Source organism: Calonectris borealis, chromosome 3 (assembly GCF_964195595.1).
Source record: "Calonectris borealis chromosome 3, bCalBor7.hap1.2, whole genome shotgun sequence".
Taxonomy (NCBI): domain Eukaryota; kingdom Metazoa; phylum Chordata; class Aves; order Procellariiformes; family Procellariidae; genus Calonectris; species Calonectris borealis.
The window spans coordinates 85,437,528-85,454,669 of NC_134314.1; the positions used below are offsets into that span (position 1 = coordinate 85,437,528).

Genomic DNA, 17,142 nt, shown 5'->3' on the forward strand with positions numbered 1-17,142 from the left:
TAACGTATCTTTCAGAATAATTGCTTCTGGCTGAAAGGAGCCTCTCATAATCTTTCCAAATAGATATTATTTGTAGCTCCGTTCGTTACCTATTCTTGCCTCGAAAGGCAGTGGGCCTGAAGTCACACTGAAGTTAAGAGCTCAGATCGAAGCTGTCATATGTGTGAAATGTTTTAAATAAACTAAGCTGATTTATGACTTCTTACTTCTACGAGCACAACATGGTGCTGTCTGAAATAAATTGTCTGAAATAACTGACACAGAAAAAGCCAATTGCTTCAGCAAATTCAAGTAATTGCAGGTTTGCTCTCCTTTTAGTTTTTTGCAAACATGCTGTAAGTGTAATAGGAGCTTATGCACTTTCATTGATGAATGTGTACTCTGAGCTGTCCTGGAACACTGCACAAATTAAGCGATTGAAATCAGGGACTATTGCACATAATGTACATTGCCTAGAAAGCATTATGGAGTCCTCAAGTGTGTATGGACTGTAGAGTAAGGTACGTACTACAGGAAGAAGAGTACAGTAACAGAAAAGCTCAGAGGGATGAGAGTTGACAGAACATAAGTGTCAGGATTTGACAGCAGAGTTCCTGCTTGATTTTAAGCCTTGAGCAAGGATCAAACTGCAAAGTGGCATGACTTTATTAACTAATTTTTTTCCATTCTATTTTTTGTTGTAAAGCTGGAAAGATGGCCTTGGATTATGTGCACTTATCCACAGACACCGACCTGATCTTATTGACTACTCCAAGCTAAATAAGGTCATCAGTCTGGGTGGTACAGCATGCTGTCCTGCAGTGATTTGGCTCACTTCTGGTTTGCTTAGCATGTTTTCTAAAAGACAAGCTGAGGAGTGCATACTAATTCTGACTGGCTTTCTAAGCTCCCTCCAAAAAAACCAGTGACATGGAGGAAAGGACCTCATGACTGTCCTGTGTCCTTCTTTCCTTCCCATTACAATGCCTTTAGCATTTAATTGCAAATAATCTGGTCCTCAGCTGCCAGGCAGTTGATGAAGTCTTTTATGCTGCCCAATATGGATGATAAATCAAATACATTGGAATTCTCCATTCACCACTGATAGTATTGTACAGTCCATCCTGTTTTGTATTTACGGTGTAAATGACCGTAGATTACAGAGCAGTAAATAATAAGATGATATTTAATCCTAAGATTCTTTAGAACAAACACTACCCTTTGTAATTAGGAGTACGCAATAAGTTACTAGTCTTACATAGAAAATATTCACCAGTTCTTAGATTATACTTCTACCTATGCTTCCAGACAAGTGGAAACAAAACTGATATCCTAACTGCCTTAGATAGTACCTCTTGGGGATTACAAAACTATTCTATTACAGTCTGCTACTCATGGCAAAATGCATGTTTTCTAAAAGATACCAGTCACTTTGGTTTGAAAGGGAGGAATGAGGAGCAAGTAATAATGTCAGAATTTCTGGGTATCATTACTGAAGAATAAAACCTAGAGAGAAACTGGAATGTTGTTGTTTCATGTTGGCTCTCAATACATACGTACCATTTTCTGCTCTCTGGAGTGAATGCATCTTGAGGTCTTATGTAAACACCAGTAAAAAAGAAAACTTAATCATGGTTTTAATTTGTTGAGTGCAACTTTTCATTGATGAGAGAGACTGGTAAATCATAGACTATATTTTCCATTCCAATCCCTTCCATTATAAATTGATTTTACTAGTGGAATCAACTGTTATCAGAAAGCCTTTGATGAGGGAAAAGATAAATGAATGAAATGAAATTATTTGAAAACTTAGTCTGCTTTATATATATGTTAAGTTTATGCTGGGGTCCCCAAGGTGTGCAGTGATGAAAATTAAATGAACTTATTCCTAAACACATAAGACTTTAATTTAGGCAGTTGTAAAGACAACTGCAGATCTGAACCAAAAGGCAAAATATTAGCCATCAACACTAGCTTGTTTTCTAATTCTAGATAAAACCTTTCCTATGGATAAACAGATTCATGGAATGACTAAGCTACCTGTCTCTGTGTACAAGTGCTTAAGCATGGCACAAACAGAAGTTAGTTTGATTGAGTCCGTGCTTTGAAAAGTGGTACACAGTACTAAAAAACTTCACAGTATAACCATCCTATATATGAGTGCTGGAAAAAGGGAATAGAACACAAGCAGATCTGCTTCGGCATTACTATTTTGCTCTTAGAGGTTTCCAAAATAAGAACAGGTCAGGTTTCAAACTGAGTCTGAGCTGTGGCACGTAAAGCACATGCAGAAAAATCCCAAAATAGATCTTGCTTTTCTGACCTGGCTGTGTTTGATTGACTGCTCATTTTGGTTACATTAACAGCTGTCTTGGTGTCTTGTTTCTTGGTTTCTTATCTCCTGCATGCTGTCTTTTCCTTTTCTCACCAATGTGTTTTGTGTGAACTTGTAGCTGGAAAGATGGCCTTGCTTTCAACGCCCTTATCCATAGACACAGGCCTGATCTTCTTGACTATGACAAGTTAGATGAGGTATTTCTTTAGCTGTAGCAGAGATTTTTAGTTACTATGGCTTGTAGTTTTGTTTAAAAGGATGGGTGATGGAGATCTCCTCCAATTATTCAGAAGTTGCTGTGATTTTAAACACATCCTTTACCAGTGGAGCACTATTTACTCATGGACTTAGTACCAAGCACACAAATAGGAGGTGCTTATCACTCATCCATAAGCAAAGTGTTTTAACCTAGTCAATAGGTCTCACTTAGATTTAGCGTATTTTTGTCCCATTCAATTTCAGTAGGAGTTTTTGTATATACATTTAGTAAATGTTGTATTACACATGGTGTCTTGTGTAATAGCAAAAATACGTTCATGGGTTTTAAATATTGTCCACATTTTAAGTTCCTCTCAATGTCAATGATGCACAAAACTGCTAAATGATGATAGAGTGAGAAATTATGATTAGAGACTTTGTATTCTATTATACCCAAATTGTTAGGTTTTAAAGTATAAACTCTTCTTCATAACACATTTTATTGAACATGCAGCTTTTTAAGGAAAGGCTATCTAGTATGATATGTTTATAAAAAGGCATGTCATGGGCATTACTGCTTATGATACCTGGTATATGTATGTGCATGAGAAAGAGACTTCTGTGAAACTTACATGCTTGAGACTAGATCCCTTTATAGGAAGTGTTTGTATTTAAATGGAAGCCCTGGAAATTCCCTACACAAAACCTGTTAACATTTTTTCAGTGCCCTCCAGCATATCTAACTTTGCTCTTCTGTGTCCTATTTTCCCAATCTCTCTCTGTAGATACTGGCATTGTTGAGAGTGGCTATGATCATTTAGCAGTTTGTGAATACGTGAAAATAATAATAGCATTAATGGCATGAACTGCCATTTCACATAGGGTGTTTTCTCTCCAAGCTGATATGGGAAGGCTGCCTTAAGAGCAGCCCTAATCTGACACGCTCTTCTGTTGTCAGCCATAGCTCTCTGTAGTGTAAGACACGAAATGTGTGCTGTTTATCTGAACTGTGCTCACTGCTTCCTTCCTCTTTCCTTCAAAACCCAAAATGAAAATCTCAAAACCTGAGGAAGTTCTTGAATTTCCACAGCTCTAAAATTCAATTTATAGAGGTATTACAAAGCCAAAACTGGGAAGTTCTGAAGAACTCTTCTTCCGTCTGTGCTTGCTTCTTATGCATGCACCTGACCAACAGAGAGAACTCAGTAGAATTCATATCACTGTAATATAACGTATAGTAGGTATAAAAACATGCAGGACTAAATTTGTGATGAACGGTCTAGTATGGCCTGCTGGACTCGATGATCTTAGAGGTTGGACTCGATGATCTTAGAGGTTGGACTCGATGATCTTAGAGGTCTTTTCCAACCTTAATGATTTTCCAACCTTCTGTGATTCTATGACCAGTGGCCTTAACTGTATGTATTACTGCTGGACTTCATTCAGAATTAGCTCAGAATTATTAGTGTACACTGCATACGTTATCTCTGTTCCCCTCCAGAATATATTTGCAGCAGAGTCCTAGTGGTACATAATAGCTTATTACTGTTTTCTTTTGAAAGTATAGCAGTAGATAGGACAAAAGTTCATATACCTACACTCTGCTTTTTGAACAATAGTTGTGACTCCAGTTTACAGTTTGGAAAAACAGAATAGTGTACCTACTCTAGTCTTGCTTCAAGGAAAAATTTCTATCTTTGACTAATTGTATTTTCTTCTTTAATGCAGGATGACCCCATAGGAAATATCAACCTTGCCATGGAAATTGCTGAAAAGCATTTGGATATCCCTAAGATGTTGGATGCAGAAGGTGAGAGTTGTATCTTACTGAAGTTTGTGTTACTCACAAGCAGGAGACAGTAAAACTTCTTTTGTTTTGTATCTAGCAAATTTTCAACATTCCTTCCACATGAGTCATAATGGAGCAACTCGCTTTGTTTTCAAACAATGTTTTCCCTCTTGTTCCCCATGTATTGGATGATTTCACTCACTTTTTGCTTCATTCCTTATTGTTTGTTATTGTTTGTATGTATTATAGTTCTTTGGGCCCTAACCTCAGCACATGGCCCCACTGTGATAAATGAGGTGAAATGCAGGATCAAAAGATAATCCTTGCCTTTAAGAAATTAAAATCTAAGTCTAATAAAGGGAAATACAACTGTTAGCAGCTTAAAGCATATTGACTTTTTTAAATGTTTAAGTGAGAGGGCCAGAAATAGAAGTACCGAACTTTCAAAATATACTAACAACATGCCTCCTATGAAAGAAAGCAAGATGGAGGGAAGCATTTTTTTGTTTGTTTATTTTAATTGTAAACCTTTTACAGTGATAGTTTTAACAAATAGTTTCATGTTTGGTTTCTCCTATAATCTTTAGAGTTTGTTGACAAATAACAAGGAAATATTTATTCAAGTTTCCTGAATTTCTTCAAGATGACCAAACTTTTGTACTCCAGGCAAAAAATGGTGCCAAAATACTGGAATTTGCATACACAAGTTCAAAGCATTCTTTTCCAAGTATGCAGACTCTGCTCTGGTGGCTTGTCAGTAGAGCAGTGATAACATGGGAATTATCCAGAGCACTCAAACTCACTGTATCTGCTCCCCTTGAAGTCTATGGTAGGAAAGTTAGGCCAATACAGGATGATTTGGAAAATCCAGGTTGTAACCTCTTCATTGAGAGGTTTCTTGGTTTCACCTTCATGCTTCAAACAGAAGTGCTACCTCCTTACCATTGAACACTTCCTACTATCATTCTCCTTTCCTCATTTTTTCTCTTCACATACAATGTAAGAAACCTTTTTCTCTCCTCACCAGATTTTCTGCACGTTCTAGCCCTTATCTTACTATTCTCCTTCTTGGCAGAGGAGGGGGAGATGAAATCATCCTTCTTCTAACACCCTCTAAGTATACACCATCACTTTTTACTCTCTTTACTTCCAGTGTTCTCAGTGGAAACTTTGCAAAGTTTTGTTCACAACTATGTGAAGTAGATGCAAAATCAGTAAATACATTGGTCCTGAACTTAGAAATCTCACTGTTAATATTAGAAATTGTCATCTCATTCCTGGGTCTTTTCACACCAGTATCTTCCCACTTCTTACATTGGCAGGAATCATTGCAGCTTGCACTAGCATCATTCATCACTCAGCCGTAATTGATGTAAAACCACCTTTTTCTGCCTTTCTCTGTTAAGTATTGAAAAGGTCCATTTTTACCAATGTACCCATACCTTGATTGCACCTTCTCTATACTTTACTCTTTCCTGCCATGATAGGGACAAAGCTATCAGCCAGCCAAGCCAAACTCTTCTGTGATTTATGCTATTAACTAAAAAGACAGACTGGTGCAGGGATTGCAAAACTGTTACTCTCCAAGCTTTTCTCAGCACAAAATGTATTTCTGGACTGCAGGAGTTCTACAGGGTTCCAGTATATGTCAATACCCTGGCAGTCACGGGGACCCTGTGCTGATATACACTGTACTCTCACTCCTATTTTGTGACTGACAGTGGCTGTGTTTAACTCTGGAATAATTTTAGTGATTTAGATGAAGTTGCTTTGGAGTGACAGCGAAGCTGAACCCAGTAGATCTGCCAGCCATGCCATCTGCTTGGAAGTTTCCACAAAACAGAAGGTAGCAATGCTCTTCTGTACAGTCTCAGCCTTCAGAGGTTTTGCCATTTCAGGAAGAGTTATATCTTTTCCATTAACTGATTCCTAAAGCTCAGGTAGCTTTGCACTGATATCAGTAAACAGATGCAACCTGAATAATGGTGTATTTATTTTGAATCCTTACAGCACTGAGGTGGCACCATCAGCATAATCTGACGGAAGTACCTTGTGAGAATTTCTGAGCCGTTAACCCTCTTCTCTCTACACAGATGTAGTAAACACTGCCAGACCTGATGAAAGAGCCATTATGACTTATGTTTCCTGTTACTACCATGCATTTGCTGGTGCTCAGAAGGTGAGATTGTAGAAGATGGATCAGATCTCATCCTTCACCTTCTGTCTTGTTTCTTTCAGCAATTTTTCCTCTTCTGATCTTTTCCTCACTAGTTACTAGGGCAGTGTCTTAGAGCTGAGCTCATTTCCTGTTGCCTGATTTTCTCTGCCAGCCACTGTCTCAATAGAGCCAGTAGTAGTCTATTCATTTGTTCCATAGAAACATCCTGTCTCATCTTTCTGTATATTTACTAATAATATCCAGTAGGTTTTTGACAGCTGGTTACTGAATGGGATAGAGGGCATTATTGTCTTCAATTGAACATGTGTGCATTCTTTTGAAGCACCTTTAAAAATATAAGATGAAAACAATTTCAATAGCAGAATGCCATCCTTTTTCTCCCTGCTGGATATTATTCTTGCTACAGATGTCAAAATCGTCATAACAGATGCTCAGAAAATAAACCCTTCTCTTGTGCTTTCAGGATAGTTTTTAAAATGTTAAATGCTTAATGGTAAGTACAAACAGCAACATAAAACATTGCTACTATACAAAATAGACACAGAAACATACACAGATGTCTCAGAAGAGCTCTGGAATCATGTCCTAATGGAAAGAAGGAAAATTTTAAAAAGCAAGGCAGTTCAGAGTTGGGCATACTTCAGGTATTAGTAATACAAAGAATACTGACATATAATGCTAAGGTTATAACTAATCCACATGCAATTTCCAGAGAACATCTCCCCAGATGAAAATGTAGTCTGTCTTTCCTGTGTCTTGGTCAAAAAAACCCCATATTCTAAGTCACCATATGCGTGCCAGTTCTTAAGCAGATAGTCCTGGTAAAATTAAGGTCACTCTCCCTGTGACAATACTGCAGGATCAAGCTTATTAAAAAAATTCCACTTCTTTGTAAGAGCTCATGTTGAATTTCTGTGTACGTTTTATTCTGTCAACACCCATCAATCTAACACTAAATTTATTACAGCTTTGTAGAGTTTCTAGAGTACAGACCTATGGACAAGAAAACAATCAGAATGACATTATGTTGTGCTTTTATTTATTCATCCTGTTTTCTACTCCTGGATTCTTTTTTTTGTTTTGTTTTCTTTTAATTTCTCCCCACCTCTTGTAGATATTGTGAACACTCCCAAACCTGATGAGAGAGCTATCATGACATATGTGTCCTGCTTCTACCATGCTTTTGCTGGAGCAGAGCAGGTATTAATCAACTGTCCCTTCAGGTTGCTGTGTTTTTGATTGGTTGTTTCACATTTCCACTAGTTTATTAAAAAATCTAATTTATTACTTTGTGGTTTTAATTAACAATTGCAAGTATTACTTGAGCACTAATACTTGTTTTTAACCAACACTTGAACCTCTTTTAGTTAAATGTTGTGTAGTAAGTTGGATTTCTTTAATTCCAATGGACATTCCTGTTTCTAATTTTGGGTCTTTATTTGGTGATTATAAAGACTATTTCAGAAAAACTGTATTTGAAGATACTGTGAAATGGAGTTGTTTTTTGTTGCTCCATCAACATCTTATGCATTTGCTGCATAAAAGAATGTTTGTCTTTTGGAGATTGAGACTATTCTAGACTTACTCATGCTGAGTAGTAATTTATGGCTAGATTTTCAAAGATGCCTAAAGATGCAGAAAGGCACAGAAGACATCCAACACAATATTTGTGCCTGGTTCCCACTGAAGCTATCAGAATTATTTGTGGATCAAAGTACTAGTATAAAAGGCAAGAACATCAGTAGCAGATCTGTCATATAGGATAGGATTCTCATGTGGTACATGAGAATGTGGTATTTCCCACTGTTCTGCTTCATACATTTCTAGCCTACAAATGGACATAATTTATATGAAAGTATAGATCTGTGATGTCAAACTACTAATGTAAATTTTAAATATGGCAGGAGGCATGAAAAGATTTGCTGTCAGTGGTTGAGCTGCATATATTCTCAAGGGTATATGTACATATGATGTGCAGATATAGAGTGGTCTGGGACTCCTGAATCACATGTGGTGTTGTCCTGGTTTCAGCTGGGATAGAGTTAAATTTCTTCCTAGTGCTGTGTTTTGGATTTAGTATGAGAACAATGTTGATAACACACTGATGTTTTCTGTTGTTGCTAAGTACCCTGCTAGTCAAGGACATTCAGCTTAAAAAAAAAAAAACCCAACCAAAAAAAACCAAAAAACCCCCAAGCATTGGGAGGGAGCATAGCCAGGACAGCTAGCCCAGCTGGCCAACGGCATATTCCATACCATGTGACGGCATGTTCAGAATATGAATGGTAGGCGTGTTCCAGGAAGTAGCGATTGCTACTTGGTTATCGGTCAGTGTGGGTGGTGAGCAATTGCATTGTGCATCACTCATTTTGTATATTCTATCATTATCATTATCATTATTATTACTATTACTATTACTATTATTATTATTATTATTATTATTTTCCCTTTTCTGTTCTATTAAAGTGTCTTCATCTCAACCCACAAGTTTTTCTCACTCTTACCCCTCTGATTCTCTCCCTGTCCCACTGCAGGGGGGTGGGGGGGGAATGAGCGAGCAGCTGCATGGTATTTGGCTGCCTGCCAGGTTAAACCACGACAGGTGTCTTTCCAGTGTGGCTAACAAATCTAATACTTTTTTGGTGTGATTTAAAAAAAAATAACCTAATAAGATAACTAAGAATGGCCTAAGATGTCTTTGAAAATAATAGATTTATTAGACAACTATAGTGGCAGTGTGAAATTCCCCCTTGTATAATAAGGCTTCATTGTGCAACAAGGTGACTTCTGTGCTGGTCTGTGCCTTATTCAGGCCATTGGAATCTGTGACTACAGAAGGAGGGTAAATATATATCTAAGTAACCTAGAAGCACAAATCAACAACTATAAAACAATGTGATTTTTATTTGCAGCAGCCACATTTTCTCTCTTTCTCCAAGCCTGTACCTTTCTCAGAATGTGTTTATGAATATGTCCTGTTTATTTGCTGTGTTTGACAGGCTGAGACTGCAGCTAACCGGATCTGTAAGGTGCTTGCTGTGAATCAGGAAAATGAGAGGTTGATGGAAGAGTACGAGAGACTAGCAAGTGAGGTAAAGACAGCTGTATCTGTAATGTGGTGATAATTATGTTCATGAAATACTGAAAGCTGAAAGATTTATGTGCTCTCTGCAAGACAGCAAAGTGAAGACACTATGAGGGTAAATCTCACAGTGGTAGGGTACAAAGCTCAGTTGCCCAAGATGTCAAGGTTCAGGTGACGCCTTTGCCACAGACTTCCTGTGTGACCTCCAGCAAGTCACTCAGTCTCATTAATGTGCCAAAAAGGGTGTTTTGAGGACTGTCGTCGGTCTGCCCCAAGACCAAGCTTGCTGTCTCTGTACTCTCCAGAGATTGCCATCCTTGACCACATGTGGAACATGCAGGATCCTGTCATTCCAACCAAGCCCACTGGCTTTGTGTACTGCAGGGTGTGACAGACAGGGTCTGTCAGGGTGTTCACAATGCACCTGCGAACACAGACAGCAAATGAATGAAGAAGGGGGCACCTTGTGCTCCTCCTGTCCTTTCTTGGTAAATGGCAAATTTGTTGAGTCAGGACTACAGATGAGTAGTACACAAGTGACAGCTCCCTTGTCTTTAATGCATAACCTGAAAAAACATACTGAGATCATAGCCACAAAGACAGTAGTGCTACATTGGCACTAATGGACTTCTGAGTGAAGATTTTTATATGACCTGAGTTACTTGGCTGGTGTCTGTCCTGATCTCATAACTATGACTACTTGAGACATCAAGACCAATACTTTTTAAAGTGGCAAGTGATTTTGGGTAACTCAGGTTTTTGAGTAATTAGCTAGAGACACCTTACGTATGTTCATCTTTCTGAAAATCAGGGTATTTCTAGAAATACCTAGAATATCTGGGCAAATTAGTTAAAAAAGTATTGTTCAGCTTTGAAAATCTTGTGCTTACTTGCCATTAAGGCACTGATACCAACTGGTCAATAATATTAAAGTGGAGCAAACTTGATTACGATTTGTGCATTCAATATGATCTTTTTATGGTTGCTTTTCCATTGCCTTTATTTCAATTGTTTGTGTTGGTTTGAAAGCTTTTAGAATGGATTCGCCGGACAATTCCTTGGCTGGAAAACAGGACCCCAGAAAAAACAATGCAGGCTATGCAGAAGAAATTAGAGGATTTCCGGGACTACCGCCGCAAACACAAACCTCCTAAAGTCCAAGAGAAATGTCAACTGGAGATCAATTTCAACACCCTGCAGACAAAACTGAGAATCAGCAATCGGCCAGCTTTCATGCCATCAGAGGGAAAAATGGTTTCAGTAAGTAAAGGAGGCATCAATATTCTGTTCTCCTTTTTATCAACATTCTCACAAAAATTTCAACGGGAAGGATTGAAATGCCATTTTAAGTCATCCTCAGAAACTTCAGCTTGTTGCACTTTATCAATATCAAATGACTCTTTTTACACATTCCCTTTCATTCTAGATTCTGGCTTTCTCTTAAGCATGTTCTTGCCTCTTTGAAGGCTTTCCCCAGGAGCAAATTGTCTTGAGATGTGAGACAATACAGAGCTTCCTTTGGGAGTGTTATCAATACTTCCCTATCAGTGAGGCCAAATATTGTTTATTTAAGCAAAACACACAGTGGTTTCACTGACGTTTTCGTGTCATTTTTATAGAAAGAGACATTGCTCAATATATGTTTCTGCTTTTTTCTACTTTTTAAAATTAAATTTTGTTTTTTCTTGTGTCTGTGAAGAGAAGAATAGTCAGTACCAAGAATTCTCATCTGCTGATAAGTATTGTGAGTTGTCTGTGGGTCAAAACATTTCCTGTGGAATATAGCAAACCTGTTTCTGTACTCTGTTCTATCATTGTGTTTTGGTTGCTCAGATTTGATAAAGAGATGATTGCACTGTCTGAAAAGGACCATTGTCCACTCCCCATATACAGAAAATAAGGGCCCTGTTACCTCAGTTTCCTACTCATACAGGAAACTCCTACTTGAGTTTCCGAGGAAGCTCACAAAACTTTGTGCACCACAGAAAGTGAAATGAATTTGTATTCCAGATAAAATACGCACCAAATCCTTTTGATACTAATTATTTTGCTATTGTCAACTTCTGAGAGCAAAGCACTTTTACTTTGATAACAGATGGGTATATCATAAAAGAATACGCACAGTGTAAAATGGGAGGTAAAAGCAATATATCGTGAAGACACTGAACGTGTAGCTATGTCTGGAAGCCATTTGTGTAGGGGTTCTTTTCATGAACCCACCTGAATAGAATGCACTATTAGGAGCAGATGTCTGGACTATAAGACTTCCTGAGCTGCCTGACAACATTTTCTATGATTCTGTGATTTAAAAAATCTGGACATTAAAAATTCTCTTTTTGGAGCAAAATTGTGAATGAATCAGAGATCTGCAAATTTGGATAAAAAGAGATTATAGTTTCATCCCCTCTCTCCCATGTATCTCTTCACAGGATATTGCTGGCGCTTGGCAGAGACTTGAACAAGCTGAGAAAGGCTATGAAGAGTGGCTGCTGAATGAAATACGAAGACTGGAAAGACTTGAACACTTGGCTGAGAAATTTAGGCAGAAGGCTTCCACTCATGAACAGTGGGCATATGGTGAGCAAAGATGGCTTTTAACATTTTTAATGTTCTAATGTTCAAAGTTAAACTGTCAGTGCTGAATATTTGCCAGCCAGAAACTCACTCATAAGTAGTTTGGACAGTTTTAGAAACCTAAAATAATAGATAAAATTGCAAGTTTTGTTGACTATCGTCATGATCCTAACTTGTAGGCGTGTTGCTAATGAAATGTAACTTGAGGTAGTGAGTCAAACTTAATGGGAATAGAGGCCATTACTGCTAATGGAGTCCTATGTATTTGTACACCAGCAATCCAACCAGGAACGCAGTGACACCATTGGTTAAGTGTGAAATTATTAACAGAGTTATTCTGAGTTGATTATCATTTGGTCATCATGATGTTTTGAATAGTCCACATAAACTACATGATAATGGACTCATTTCTGCTTTGCTCCATACCCTGGCTTACACCTCATTTATAGTTCTGTTTTTTAAGGATAACCTAACCTTACGTGTAGTTGTAACAGCTATAGGACCATACACTAGCATACAGTTTTGTTGGGGACCATTAAACATAGATCTGCTCCATCGTCCTATTGTTTGCCTTGACAACAGTCTTCCTGCTTCTGCCATGCTTCTGGCTTTTTCCAGCTAGAATCTCTTCACACTGTGAAAGTAAACCAGAGTCCATCCCATAAGACAGTTGCTGGAAGCATACAAGGCTGTAAATGGCTGCCAAGCAGATACTAGAAGGAAAATGACAGTGTTTATCAGCCCTGAGAGCCTATTTTCTGAGCGTAAACTACTCATGATGACGTGTTATGGCTGTTAGATAGGGAAAACTTCACATAAGCTGGTACGTAGCAAATGAAACAATAGTCCCTTCTGGCTCTAGACTTCACAGAGCTGTGTAATGCCACGTGGTGAGCTGCAGTTGTAGAGGCTGTCTGTGTAGATTCAGTTGTCCAACACAGGAGCTGCTGAGGAGTAATAGTTCAGTTTCTGATTTCCTCTTTGCTTCTCTAGCCTTTTGTAAATAGGTTGGCATTTTCCACTGAAAATTCAGTGTTTGATACAACAGGCAGCCACACCTCTCAATCTTTTCTTTTTTTTTTTTTTGGAAGTGCTGAAATGAATAATGAATTGAAGGCAGAACATGAAGAAGAATAACAGATCATTAGTAAGAGTGAAACTGAGCACAGCAGTATGATTTCTGGTTTCATAAGTCTACGCTACAAAAGACTTACCACAATAGTTTAGAGCCCCAGTTTTTGCCAATGTACCATTTTTATGCCAGTTTCTCAAGCAATGTAATACTCGCTATTTTAGACCAGTATAAACAACCTATGCAAGAATGAAGGAATTACTGAGAGATCTTTAAAAATATATATTTCTGCTTAACACTGTTGTGCTGACAAGTTGCCACTGATTTCAGTGGGGGTGGGACTTCATCTCATACATGTAATTTTCACCATGCCTCAATTTAAAAAGTTGATTAAATTTGCAATTTTCTAACAAAAAGATTAGTAAAAAATGACTAATATTTTAATTTTCTCTTTCAGGCAAAGAGCAGATCTTACTTCAGAAGGATTATGAATCTGCTTCTCTGACAGAAATCCGTGCCATGTTAAGGAAACATGAAGCTTTTGAGAGCGATTTGGCTGCTCACCAGGACAGGGTGGAACAGATCGCTGCCATTGCCCAGGAGCTGAAGTATGTTCCATTTAAAGGCTTGCAGCTGCTGACATTTAACTTTGCGATAAACTCTTTCCAATGAATTTGATAGTGTCATAGGTACCAACGTAAGAATTCCGGAGATAGCTTCATAAGTATATTATCTGAGCTGGTCACTGAGACCTTTCCCTCATCTCCCCCTTACCCCAACCAAATATAGATACTCAACTGACGAAAATTATTTGAAAACAAAAATTTTAAAATTGACTTAACAGTAAACTTTTAGCATTAGCTCTACTGATGAGTCCATTGTGTGTTGATGGGAATGCTGGAGGTGTTTATTTCTCAGTTCATATGGTCTGCTGAGAGGTACTGCCTATGAGTTGTTCAACTTAGAAAATAATTTCACTTATACAAATTACAGACCAAGCATCTTCACTTTAAAATCAAGGATTTTCCCACAAGTATATTGGTCTTTCCAAAAGGCTTCACATCCCTAAATTATCTCTATAATATAGTGGGTCATGCACTGACTTTTCTGAAGATTTAATTGTCTCTCATATATTTATTTTCACAATCTCTTCATATTATATTTGGAAGTGCCATTGTCTCCATTTTACAGAAAGGGCAGTGGGACATATGGAAACTAAATAACTTGCTCAGGGTCACACAAGCAATCAAGCACACAAGCTCTCCTATAAGAGAGCAGGAGTTTTCACCCACAGTTCCGTAGCCACAGGACCAACACTTGCTCACTCAGCATACTATGCCCAGAGAAAACACAACCAAAGCTGAGAACAATTCTACAACACATTTAGGCTATATCTCTATTGTTGACATCAGCTACATAGGTAAGGGATGTGAAAGTCAAGGCCCCTGACTGACAGATACCCTTATGGCAGCAGAAGTCCTGAGTGTTGATGCAGTTACTCTGGCTAAACTCTGTCTTTATTGGTGGAGCTTGCTTTTGTTTGTGGGGAGGTTGTTAATTCATCTGTGTGAAGCACAGTTTTGTCAGCAAAGCTCTGCCCACACTGACAGGACTGTACTGTTATATACTGATGTCCCTATTCTGGTAAAGTTGACTTGGTGTGTACACCAAGCTAAGCACACATTTGATTTTACAGTCTTATGCAGTTAATTACAGTGGTTTTGTACTGTAAATCAGTGGCGCTGCTCCAGATCTTAGCAATTTGGCACATACTTAAATTCATTGCTCACCCGCAGTATAAATCTGTAAAGCCAACAGGAACAGATGCTCGGTAGTGGTCGAAACAGGAGCCACCATCAAAATTCCCAGATTCCTGGCCTTGGCTTCAACTCCCTAAGCTTCAGTTTCTCACTTTCTTGAATAGGCAAAACAGTTACTACTCAATAATCAAGTGTTAAAAACATGCCCTCTTTTTACTTTGTGAAGGACCATGACTCATAAACAGCTCCACATTCATTAACAATTTAAAAATCAGAGAGTTGTCTAAAAACATAGTTCATACCTGATAGCAGCAGCACTTACAGTAATTATATAATTCAAATGGATTTAGAAGAAAAATCCTATTTTTAAAGATCTTTTAAAGAAGGAAAAGTAAAGCACAGCGGGCAGAGTAAGTATTGGTTTTTAGTTAGTGTGAAAGAAGTCTGAAAAACAGAGGGTGGAGATTTAACTGAGAACATGAGCTTACAAAACACCTTCTGTCACACCTTGATCTCTGTTGTGGAGTTATTTGTTCCTCTTTATACTAAAGAAAGTTTCTGAAATGCCTAATCATTGTTAATTCAGCTTCAGTTTTACAAGAGATGAGAAACTTTGGGAATGTAGCATACATAGCACAGCATCTGCTTACCAGCGTTTTGAACCCTGTGTCCTTTACCTCTGGTGACGCAAGTGAACACTGTATCCTGTCTATTTTAGGATTGTCTCTTCTCAGTTGGTTCAGTAATTTGCTGTGTGAAGTTAAACAAGTTATTTGTGGCCTGGGCTGCAAAGGTGCTGAAAACCCATTGCTTTTAGAGATGCTCTGCTTTGACTTCTCTGCTTCTCCATACAATGGGGCTATCAGTGTCTGATTTTTCACTGAGACTCAGTAGCTCAGTTAAGCTTAATGCCCTTGGAGATCACTGAATGAAAGGTCATAAAGGTCAAGTTTTATTATTAGTTGCAAGCAAATGGGCAGCTTCTGTTTAAATATTGATTTTAATTATTTGTACATAATTCCTCAAACAATGAGATTATGGAGGAAAATGCTAATTTCTTTCTCCATTCATATTTTTAAAGAAGGATTGACTAATGTCTGAATGCTAAGAAATGTGCATTGGCACCTGATCCAAAGCCTACTGAAGTCAATGTAGGTATTTTTTTCTTGTTTTTTTTTCAGTCACTGGATCAGGCCGTTATAGAAATTATCATCATCTGTGTCTAAATTCCAAGTCAGTACACCTCCACGTTTTGTTTTAGTCAATTTCTTGCCTGCCTAATGTTACTATTTCAAAGGAGAAAAATTGCTGTGTCACCTTGGACTCTACCAGTTACAGTTTCCTGTCTGTTCTGCTATTTTCTGCTGCAGCAGCTCAGTCTGCTGTGTGCTTAAGGTTAAAGTTGACACAAGCTTGTTGATTGGTGCTCTGTGTGTGTGCAAGCAGGTTATTCCAGCCAGGATGCTGCTATAAGATTGTTGTGTTCCAGCCTGTATAGACTTAAAAATCCTTGGCAATGAGGCATGATAAGGCGTGGATAGGGCTATATACAAAGCTGGAAAAAGTCAGGCATTTCGAAAATGGGATTTGCCATTTATGACATAGCAAATGCTAAATAGAACGTGAGTGAGCTGTACTATGAAGTGCCATATTCATTTATGGGCTTGTGTGCTCATTTCAATCATCAGGATAAAATTTTTGGAATGTAGTTTCTTGCACAGCCATCACTTCTAGTATAGCAACTTATTTTCAGCCAAGACGACCACTATCTGTAACTCTGATTTGGAGAGTCTTTTTGCTTCTGGAAACCTGGGCTCAAATTGTGCTTACGTGCATGATTAACATGAGCCTGGTTCTGAAGCAGTTCTAAAGCATGTTGCTCAGCAGGTTATTTTCGTGACACTATCACTGTTCCTAAAGTGAGTTCATACTTAAGTGTTTCTCTGGATCAGGATAAAATTTGACTAAATTTTTAATTCTTTACAGATAAGATTGAAGTACTTGTAAGATCAATAGGAATAGCTTAATGATTTTTAAATTCCAAAGGCTGTAGATTTCAAATAACCAAACAAACAGAAATGACTGTTCTCTTGGAAGCTCTGTAACACATGTGCAGCAGTACTTTGTGTATGCATGATAAGCAAAACTTCTTTTTACAAAATGTGAAATCT

General features: G+C 38.0%; 1 protein-coding gene across 7 annotated transcripts in view; it reads left to right on the top strand.

Moving 5' to 3' along the window:
• The window catches only part of ACTN2 (actinin alpha 2), a 67,214-nt gene that overhangs the window by 32,687 nt on the left and 17,385 nt on the right, over positions 1-17,142 (top strand). For 3 of the 7 annotated variants that reach the window (XM_075146523.1, XM_075146526.1, XM_075146527.1), the window contains exons 6-12: positions 686-764; positions 4,241-4,322; positions 6,395-6,480; positions 9,480-9,572; positions 10,595-10,825; positions 11,995-12,142; positions 13,669-13,819. In XM_075146523.1, coding sequence (XP_075002624.1) covers positions 686-764; positions 4,241-4,322; positions 6,395-6,480; positions 9,480-9,572; positions 10,595-10,825; positions 11,995-12,142; positions 13,669-13,819 — 870 coding nt within the window. Of the gene's footprint in view, positions 1-685; positions 765-4,240; positions 4,323-6,394; positions 6,481-7,594; positions 7,681-9,479; positions 9,573-10,594; positions 10,826-11,994; positions 12,143-13,668; positions 13,820-17,142 lie in introns of all 7 variants that reach the window. The other 4 variants (XM_075146520.1, XM_075146521.1, XM_075146524.1 and 1 more) reach the window with 2 other exon arrangements.